Here is a 10,775-nt window from a genome sequence, read left to right as displayed (position 1 = left end):
CAAACTAGGTCTATGTATTGTCTCCCCTCATCTCTCAGTTGGCCATTCATATTCTCAAGTTCAGTCTGAAAGAAAGCTTAAGAGGAAAAAGACAGGCATGGTATCCAACAGGATACCTAGACAAGAAGGAAGACAATGGCTCATCTTCTAGTTCTTCCTACAATATTGCTATTCAGCCTGCAAACTTCACTAACCAGACACTCAAAAGAAAATTATGATAGTGAAAGCATAAGGATATGTACAAACTAACGATGCAAGCACTAATTTGTCTCATTTGCCAAAAGACATTTAAATATTACTGGATCAGTTTTGCTGAAATATTGTGCATACTCTATTTTAAACTTATTCCAAATGCTTCCTTTGCTTACCGCAGCTAATTACCTTAATCTAAACTGAACTCAACTCAGCTTCATGTTTCTAGCTTGCCCAAGCTTTTCCTAGATATTGCTATTTTTCTTATATGTGAAATAGTTTTTTGCAGTCTGTGAAGTGAAATCAGACTATTTGGCTCAACTGATGTCACACCTTTACTATGTTGCAACATTTTCAGATGGGAAGAATCCATGGGGTTCATGTTAAGTGTGTCCATTACTTTAGCGTTTAACTTGTACTGTTTTTCTCCCGGCACTTAACTGTTTTGGAAACACTCAAGCTTGCATGTTCTCAAAATTAAAAGATTTTCCCAAGTTCACTTTTGGCCTACTTTGTTACTTGGCTTCACTTTACATGTTCTCAGTTTTGAACTTGTTATTCTCTGTGGACACGGTCTTTGACATCCATTTTCCCTTTAGCAATCAAAACATTATATAACCTGGAAAAACTCATACCATAACCTGTTCACGTTTCTAACTTTTGTTGTAAGAATTGCATGGATGGACCAAGTGCATTATGTAACCATTGTTTTAATTCTTTCTTTTCAAGTAACTGCAAGTCTCATTTTCTAGTATATTTCTAGAATATTTTTAGATTCCATCTGTTCACATTCACTTTTTTAAAAAGTTCCTATTGCCATTGTTTCTATTGTAAAACAATAATTGCCAAGCCCTATCTATAAAGTCACAGCTTTAAGTCACAGCTTTTTCAATAGCTTAAAAAGATGGAATAGATGCCTCTTGCTCAGAATTATTTGAATACATTTTATAACATTCTGCTTTTCCCGATTCACCCAGTTCCCAAGAATATGTTCATGCTGTTAAATGATTTATTTGTTCAGTGAATTTATTGTTTATTTACTTGGCCAACAGGGAGAGGAATGTAGAGCACTATGCCAAATGTCACTTTATCATATACTGTATGATATACTGTATAGCCTATACTGTTACTGTACATATGCAATGATCTTGTTTTGAAACAAGTTTAAAAACATATCAGATATTTGGCAACCCACCCCAGGATCCTCACTTGCTACTGAACTACTCTAATGAAGTCTCCTCTTTCAAAAGGCTCAGAAAATTCTTATTAGCCTCTACAATTAGCCTTTGCTAACTCTTTAGCTGGTGTCAAGGATTTAAAGGACAAAGTCTGGAGCCTCTTTCATGTGTTTCAACTGATACATTTTGACACTATATCAAGGACATAATTTTCTGGGAACAGTGAGGAGTCAATCAGGGACTACTTTAGGAAGTTCATCCTAAGTTATGCGGAAGTAACTTCAAGAAAAATGGCAGGAAGTGGTGTTATCCTGGAGATAGGATTGCTTTACATTCCTAAGGTTCAGAAGATGGTGAAGGAAACCGGGGTGGGAAGGCTGAAGGGTCCCCTTACTCCATGTGTCCTGTAAGGCCTGCTTGCTACACACTTTGACGAGTCAAACTGGAGGAAGGGGGCAGTTTGGATCTAAACTGTATTTTCAAGGTAAGTAGGGGGAATTGGTCATAAATTTTTATTTCTGTTATTTCACTGCTTTCTTTCATAATCCTTTCCTTTAATTCTCCTTTTCAGGTGCCCAAATGATCTCATTCCCGTCCCTAGTGGTAAAATGTTTGTGGAAGTAGAAGACAAGACGGATGGTGTGGAGTTTGAACTTGGAGTCAGACTGCCTGGTAATAGAATCGTAGAGTCCTCCTGCTGCAGAGGATCTTGAATGGCGATTCAAGCTCTCGCTAAGCGGGGGATGTCCCAAGGTGAGCACCTGGCCTTTTCCTGACCTTTGTTGTCAGCCAACATCCCGCCTCTCTTACACTCACCTGATTTCTGGATCGTGATTTAAGAAGCCTGGCTCTGTAGATACTTCAGAGTAGATACTTCGGCCGCAGTCACGTAGCGGATAATTTTGTTGTGGATTTGAAAGAACAGAAGCTCATCGACCTCAAACACATTTATTGAAGAACGACTGAATGCCTGGCGATGAAGACAGTGGAAAATCCGACAACGATCCTGCTCTTCCAGAGAGACCTTCCATTCTGGTGGGGTTGACTTCTTTCTCAACGCCTGCACTGTGCTGTGCCAGCTCTATTCAAGGACTGCTTGAAGTTCACTATTCGGACAAAGGGGTCCACAGCTTTCCAGGGGATCGCTGTAATCCGACCTCAGCTCTCTGACAAAATTTGAAATAATAAAAACTGCAGAGCAGCGGACAGCGAAGGAGTACGTAGATTGGCGGAGGGGGGAGAGGGAAGAGGAGAAGGAGCTGGGGGAACTGGGGAGAGGGGGAATCCCCTGGAGGTGGCGTCTATTCGTGTCAATACGGCAGAATCAGGGGACCTAGTCGGAGCCAGAAAACTTCCAGCCAAACAAACTCAGATCACTCCCTTCACCCCTTCCTCTCCCCTCCGACGAACCATCTCAGCTAAGAGCACTGTCCCTGTGGTAGCTCGGGGGAGACAGGGGGTTCGGAGTAGGTGGACCCCGCATTCGTGCCCCCTTCTCCCCCATCCCCACCATGGGCTTTGCCCTGGAGCGCTTCGCCGAATCGGTGGACCCAGATTTCCAGTGCAGATTGTGCGGCCAGGTGCTGGAGGAGCCCCTGTGCACGCCGTGCGGGCATGTCTTCTGCGCCCGCTGTCTGCTGCCCTGGGCGGCGCGGCGGCGCCGGTGCCCGCTGCAGTGCGGGCCCCTGGCGCCGGGCGAGCTGTACCGGGTGCTGCCTCTGCGCAGCCTCGTCCAGAAGCTGCGCATCCAGTGCGACTACCGCCCCCGCGGCTGCGGCCGCTCGGTGCAGTTGAGCGAGCTGGCGGCGCACGTCGAACGCTGCGATTTCGGCCCTGCCCGCCGCCGCCACCCGGGCAGCGTTTCCCGGCCGAACGGCCTGGGCAGTGGGGACCGGTCACTGCGCGGGGGCTGCAGCTCAGCGCCCGGCATCCGCCGCGGCGGGGGCGGGGGCGCATGCGGGGGGTCGCCGGGCGTCCGCGGCGGGAGCTGGAGGGGACCCAGGCCTCGGGTCTGGAGGCGGCGCGAGAAGGCGCTGCTAGCGCAGCTCTGGGAGCTGCAGGGCGAGGTGCGGCTCACCGCCCGCAGGTACCAGGAGAAGTTGACCCAGTACATGGCTCACGTCCGCAACTTCGTCAGGGACCTGGGTGGCGGCCACGACGCGGTAAGCGCTGAGGGATGGGGCACCGGGGAATGATCCATCGGGGTGGAAAGGGGAACGGTGCTTTCTGGCACTCAAGATTCTTCTGCAAGGTGGCATCCTTCCTCCCGCAGGAGGAAGCATCCACCGCTCTGTTCATCCACTACTCCTACCTGTCTTGTGTTTTAGTATTGCAGTCAGCGAGGATTCTCCCCTTTCCCTTATAATGGGATTGGAAGAAGTAAACAGCTTCAATTGCAACTTTTCGGTGGAGAAGGAGGAATTAATCAAACTCATTTTCCCACCAGACCCTTGCTCCACGTCTTTCACTCTCCTGCCCTAGCCTCTCCGCCTTTTTTTTTTTTTTTTTTTTCACCTTTGGCCTTTGCCTGAAGCCAGTTTGAGGAGGAAAGCTAGGAAACAAGGACGTCTCTGACTCTGCCTCCCCTCTGCCGCTGGCGAGCATCCCAGGGCGTGTCAGTCAGTCTCACACCTTCAGGTCTGAAAGATTTAGTTTCTACCAAACCGCCGGTATCAGCCACCTTCTACTCAGCGCAGGGACTCTGAGGGGTGCGGGAAACCAGAATCACTTGGAGTTAAGAAATGAAAAGATGACATTTCTTAGACCTACCAGGTTATTTTCATCACTCCCTAATAGTTCTTAAGTGCTTCCGAATTTCATTATTAGTGGAATGTTGCGAGTGTGAGTGTGAGACTTGGGGAACCAAGTCAGGAGCTCACATCCATCTGCGCTCAGACTAGCCCGATGAGCTCCTGGGCTGTTTCATTTCTTTGTCGAGGCTTCTGGCCTTGAAATGTGTTCCTGGACTGCCCACTTTCCGACCGAATAAACAAGCCTCCCTGAAGCGGCGGGTGAGACGAGGCCTGTTTATAAAGCTGTTCCTTCTCTTCTGAAGGACTTCTGCACAGTGTTTGACATTGTTGGTCGCTGCCATGGTGAGCAGAGATTTAGCAGAACTTACACTCCGTTCAAGGAGCTGTTTTCATTCCCCAGCTTCCTGGGGAGGAGCAACCCAGGAGGGTGCCCATCTGGGACTGCTTTGCACTGCCTCCAGCTCAAGCACCAAGTTTAGAAGCTTCTGTCCTTGAACCTAAAAAAGGATAATTGAAGGATGAGGAGCTGAGTTGTATCTAGTCTGATCAACAGAAGTACACCGTTATTAAAAGATTGGATTCTATTACATTTCTTTCTCTATTGTATCTGTATCTAGTTAAATTTATAAGACCACAGAGAAGCACAGAATTATGGTCTGTAATACTGGTTAAGGGTGCAAGGTTTTGGGGAAGCAATGGTTGGTGGAAAGGAGCAAGGCTAGATTATATGACAGAGAAGTCCATGCAACAAGTCAGGCTGTGGTTCTGAGAAGTGAGGAAGAACTGAGCGAGATCTATATCTACTTACCAAACTAAGGGAGATCTACAGACTACTTACCAAAAGGCTCCTCTGTGCTGCTCAGAAATGTTTTGCCTCTGCCAGTAGGGGCTGCTGTGCACACTGCCTGGGAAAAGCTCCTGAGAAAAAGTGGTGATGATGGTAGTAGTGGTGACGATGTTTATGGAAATTCATCATTCCAGAGTAACTACCAAACATATAATTTTCCTGGATAGTTAATAATATCCGTAACCATGAGTAAAACTCATAGGCTTGTACTGTTTCATCTTATGTTTAAATTGGTCTTTATTAATGAGCAGATATTGTAGATAGAATTCCTATTTGTATAACCAATTATTTGGCCATCAGGAAAGCAATGCATACTACTTTAGTTAACACAAATCCTCTCTCTCTTTTTAAAATTCTGCCAAACCAAATAAAATACCATTTAAAATTAGGATTACTGTAACTTACAAGACCCTGTATTTCAATAGCAATCTGAATATTACTGTTGAAAGAAATTTATAAATAATATATTATTATATATATAAATTTATAAATATCCTTTACATCCCTCAAGACTTTCCAAAGTGAAATTTTTATACAAAATAATTCTTAGATTATTTAACAATTTACTAAACTCATCTATAATGGAGAGGAAAAACACAGATAGCTGTATAGTTGAATCAGAAATCTATTTTAAATTACAGTGGACTCAGAATTAGATGCTATATTAGGATAAAAGCTGCATGTGTAAAAATACACAGCCATTTAGCCATTTTTGGAAATAGTTATTTTTCTTACATCCATGGTTTTTCCTTCAAATGCATACTTTCATTTAAATTTAGGAAGAAATTAATCTCAAGAATTTAGCCATCCTTATCTTTAAAACTTTAAGGTTTTCTCTTTTCCAAATTTAATTTTTTTACTTTAAAAAAATTTTGATTCATGTTGATGTACGGCAAAACCAAAACAATATTGTAATTAGCCTCCAATTAAAATAAATAAATTTATATTAAAAAAACAAAAAATAAACATAATATTGTAGCATTTGCTTTTTTCTTTTATATTTTTAACTAGTTAGTTATTTTATCCCTTTTCTTCTAGGAAGGAGAACATAAGCCACTCACTATTGTATTGGAAAGAGAAAATGACACTTTGGGATTCAATATTATAGGAGGTCGACCAAATCAGGTAACTGATCTTGTTAATGAATAACTCGTTTCTTGTTTATAAAATAATAGAAGACTTAGCTTTAATTTGTGGATTTGGAGTAAAAAAAAAAATGGTGATTTAATCTTTAAAATAGTGCTTGTCATCAAGTATCAGATTTCTTAACTGTAAATATTCCAGAACATGGTGAGAGTTTTTTGAGAAAAATAAGACAAAACAACAGTTAACTTTGCTACTTAAAAAAAAAAGAGTACATTTCACATTTTATCTACATTGTATAGACCTGTTGGCAACTTTCTTAAATAAATCTATTTCACAAAAATGTATATGCAATTTCTGCTTGATAATCTTTGGTGTATTACTTGTTTGTAACTCTTATTTATAATGTCAAATTGATCAATTTTCAGATGCTAACACAGACCAGTAAGTTTATATCTTTTTTTTATAATATATCTTGAATGAATAAAGAGATAAAATGAATTGAAATAAGAGATAGTTGTTTTCACAATTTCATAGAAAATATCATGCTTAGAAAAGATAGTTTATTTGACATGTTTTTGACTCCCCAAATCAATTCCTTTATTTAATTGAATGAATAATTTTTTCTACACTGATGCCAATCGTTTTCAAAATTCATGAGTTTATAAACTCATAATAAATACTGTAGCTGCAAAGTTCTTTCTTATCCTTCAAATACTGTATCAGCTTAATTTTCATCCTCACTAGGAGAGGTGATAAAATTTTTAAAAAATTGTATTCTTTCAATTTCCCAAATTAGCTGTCATGAAAGTTTTGCACCCTACATTGCAGATGCTGTCTATGGGAACTGAAGGTTGTTGGCCATATGCTGTGTTCAGGCCAGGGTGGCAATGATATGTATCCTCCTTTTATTTAGTATTTTGAAAACCTAGCAACTAATGACTGCTATGTTTCTGTTTGTAGAACCGTTCCCTTTTATTATGAAAAGGTAGAAGTCTTTTTAGCATATCATTTTGTTTTCTTTTCCCCTAAGTAATATTTTTATAAATGCTAGTTAAGTGTTTGACATTTAGATGAAACTGGACATTTTCAAGAGCCTCTTAAAATTCATGTTAAAGAAAGCTAATAAATGAGAAATAATCTTATTTAACCTGCCATAAAGTGAGATGACATTTAAAATCATATAATTTATTATTATAGGATGTTGGGCATTTTCCCTAAATGAGTTTTGCAATGTAATTGGTGTTCTGTGACTTACTAAAATGCTCTCTATGTATGATACTGACTATGTGTTTGAGAGTTAACTAATAATCAGACTCATTGTACATGGAACTCATTCCAGGAAGCCACTGAAATTTGGAGTTGATCTTTTAGAGTTTTATGCTTGAGTAAATGGTTTCCCCCTGTGAATGTATACAGTCAGAGCTATATTTCCAAATGTGTCCCATTGTGAGGGTATATTTTTAGAACTATGACCACCTCTCAAACCAATTACATAGTGAGGCTAGATATGCTTTTCATTTCCTTCAACTTAGAGTCCTTTTAATTGCTACACCTCTTTAGAAGTGAGATGTTTTATAAATGATACTTAGAAGCCTACTGTTATCACCTTATACATGGCTTTCCTCATAGGAAAATAGGAGGTACATAGATATATACACAAAAACAGTAGGTAAATGGATAATATTGTCAAAGATGGAGCATTCCTTCACTAAAGCTGCCATCTAGATTAATGGCTAGTTGGTGTTAAGTAAGTTATAGTTCAATGCCAGATCTTCAGTTTAGAAAGAGAGTTGCATGTTTAGGGAGGTTTGACAATGTTGCATTTACTAAATTGTTTTTTAATCTAACAACATTCTGTTCACATCTTTCTTACGGCTAACGGTTTTATTTTTAATAGAATAATCAGGAAGAAACACCAATGGAAGGAATTTATGTTTCAAAAATTTTGAAAAATGGACCTGCTGATAGAGCAGATGGCCTGGAAATTCATGACAAAATCATTGAGGTAAGACAATAATAAAATACAAATAGGATTTGTGAAAGAATATTTGGACATTTTAAATTTCCAAACTTACTACTTTTCCTAGGTGTAGTACTTATTAAAGTGTATATCTCCCAATAGTATTTAAGTGACCTATTTTAATTATTAGATATTGGACTAGAAGAATGTGTCACCCAAAATTTCTAAATGTGTTGATGAATGTCTCCATTTGAAAAAATTGCCCATCTCCATGAATTTTAAAGATGAATGTGTGATTATCAAAGGATTCGCTTTTTATGGTATCTCACAAAGGATGATAAATCTCTGCTGAAGAACATTTTTGATGAGTAAATATTACTATCTTTAAACTTGTAATTGGTAAGTTATGTGTAGAGTTTGGAATTATTTATACAATACCTTTTTAACATTTGTTAGTTTAATATGGTTATCTTGTTCATGTTTTACATGAAAAAAAAGAAGCAGCTTTTTTTTCTTATTGCAAAAACTTGTTGTAAACTATTTTTTCTTCTGTATGTTATGTCTGTATTACTTGTATTTAGGGTGGATGAAGTAAACACTTAGAAGTTAGTGAAATTTGAGTTGTGATTATGGAATTTGGCGTCACTGCCATTTACTGACTCAGTGCTTTTGAAATGTTCATTGGTTGCTAAGTTGCTTCAGTCATGTCCCACTCTTTGTGACCCCTTGGACTACAGCCCGCCAGGCTCCTCTGTCCAAGGGATTCTCCAGGCAAAGATACTGGAATGGGTTGCCATCTCCTGTTGGATAGTATTATTTGGCTTAACTGAAAATTAGGTTACTTTTATCAATGGAATTATTTCCAATATATTGGTAAAGGCATAAATGGAAATTTGGAACATTTATTTAACTCCACTGTGCTTTTGGAAAAACTCTGTTTTCTAAATTATGTAATCGCTATCTTTCTGCGTGTCTGTATAAACTATCTGGATGGAGACTATTTTTTTATTAAACTTTGAATAATGCTTTATATTTTCATTCATTTGTGCATTAAAAAGTTGAACTTCAAATAATTTGACCAAGAATGAAAGTAAAGAGTAGAGAAGAGTCTATAGTTTATGGTTGACTTATGCCATTTAGAAATTAGCTGATTAGGGATTTTGGAGAAGAGAGAAGAGTTGTCTTTGGCTAAAAAATTATGGTTTTTATCTAAAGAGGTCTCTTGTATCAAGATTTTCTTTTTGTAGCCAAGAAAGTATAGTGCTGCTTTCACTGATGTTATCCAGTTTGTCTTGACAATTTGCCTGGTGGAAACATTTACATGCTACACTATATAAAGCTAGAATTTGTCTGTTTCTACTCATGCTTGTGCTGTATGATATAAAGGAAAGATAACAAACAAAAAATTGTTCTTATTATTTTCTGCATTATCTCTAAGCATTTAGTTTTTCCAGTTAATGAAAAACAAATGCCTACATGTGCTACTATTAGAAGTGCTGATGGAACTGGATATGTATATATTCCATTAGCACACATATTCACATGTACTCATAACAGAAACACATACCCGGGATTTGAAAATGATTTATTCTAACTAGGCAACAATGTAATGTATGCTTTGTTGATGTTGTATGGAAAAGGAGGAAGAAGAATTTGTCTTTTATATTGTAATATGGCAAATTTGTTAAAAATGTCTTGGTTTTGTTAATGTAAAGATGTATATTTATAAAAACTATGGTTGATTAATCAGTGCATCTCTATTTCTAATATTGTTACTAATATATTTCAAAATAACCTTACTTAAATAATACAAGATAAAAAGCAAAAAGATCAATCATGGGGTTGATTGATCAATTATATTGAAAATCAATTGATCTAAATTATAATTTATAACCAGCTGCAGTATTATTATTATTTCACCTTGATGTGCATGTATTAGCTGCTAATGACAAGAGCTTTTTTTTAAAAAATTTTTTTATTTTTTAAATTTTAAAATCTTTAATTCTTACATGTGTTCCCAAACATGACCCCCCCTCCCACCCCCCTCCCCACAACATCTCTCTGGTCATCCCCATGCACCAGCCCCAAGCATGCTGCACCCTACGTCAGACATGGACTGGCGATTCAATTCTTACATGACAAGAGCTTGAAATTTACCTCAGTTCAGTTCAGTTGCTCAGTTGTGTGTGACTCTTTGCTACCCCACGGAATTCATGCCAGGCCTCCCTGTCCATCACCAACTCCCAGAGCTTACTCAAACTCGTGTCCATTGAGTCAGTGATGCCATCCAACCATCTCATCCTCTGTTGTTCTCTACTCCCTCCTTCAATCTTTCCCATTATTAGGGTCTTTTCCAGTGAGTTAGTTCTTCGCATCAGGTGGCACACTTCTATGCAGGCAATACCAATACCTCATTATCATCATGTTAGGATGCCTGAGGGTATGTGAGAGGGAGTTGAGAGTCAAAGTTCACTGCTGCGGTCAGCAGCTACTCTTCTACTGTTATTTCTGTGATGCTGGTGGTGGGTTGCTGCTACTGCTGCTAAGTCACTTCAGTCATGTCCGACTCTGTGCGACCCTATAGATGGCAGCCCACTAGGCTCCCCCGCCCCTGGGATTCTTCAGGCAAGAACACTGGAGTGCGTTGCCATTTCCTTCTCCAATGCATGAAAGTGAAAAGTGAAAGTGAAGTCACTCAGTCGTGTCTGACTCGTAGGGACCCCATGGACTGCAGCCCACCAAGCTCCTCCGTCCATGGG

General features: G+C 39.4%; 1 protein-coding gene across 2 annotated transcripts in view; it reads left to right on the top strand.

Annotated features, from left to right (window-relative positions):
* The first annotated feature begins 2,004 nt into the window (after positions 1–2,004).
* PDZRN4 (PDZ domain containing ring finger 4) overlaps positions 2,005–10,775 on the top strand; it is a 419,179-nt gene continuing 410,408 nt past the window's right edge. The window contains exons 1-3 of one of the 2 annotated variants that reach the window (XM_042246871.2): positions 2,005–2,586; positions 6,009–6,095; positions 7,954–8,061. In XM_042246871.2, coding sequence (XP_042102805.1) covers positions 7,975–8,061 — 87 coding nt within the window. In that variant the 5' untranslated portion in view covers positions 2,005–2,586; positions 6,009–6,095; positions 7,954–7,974. Of the gene's footprint in view, positions 2,587–2,781; positions 3,533–6,008; positions 6,096–7,953; positions 8,062–10,775 lie in introns of those variants that run through there. The other variant, XM_012174489.4, reaches the window with a different exon arrangement.

The sequence above is a fragment of the Ovis aries genome, chromosome 3 (genome assembly GCF_016772045.2).
Source record: "Ovis aries strain OAR_USU_Benz2616 breed Rambouillet chromosome 3, ARS-UI_Ramb_v3.0, whole genome shotgun sequence".
NCBI lineage: Eukaryota > Metazoa > Chordata > Mammalia > Artiodactyla > Bovidae > Ovis > Ovis aries.
This window is presented reverse-complemented; position numbering and strand designations above follow the sequence as displayed.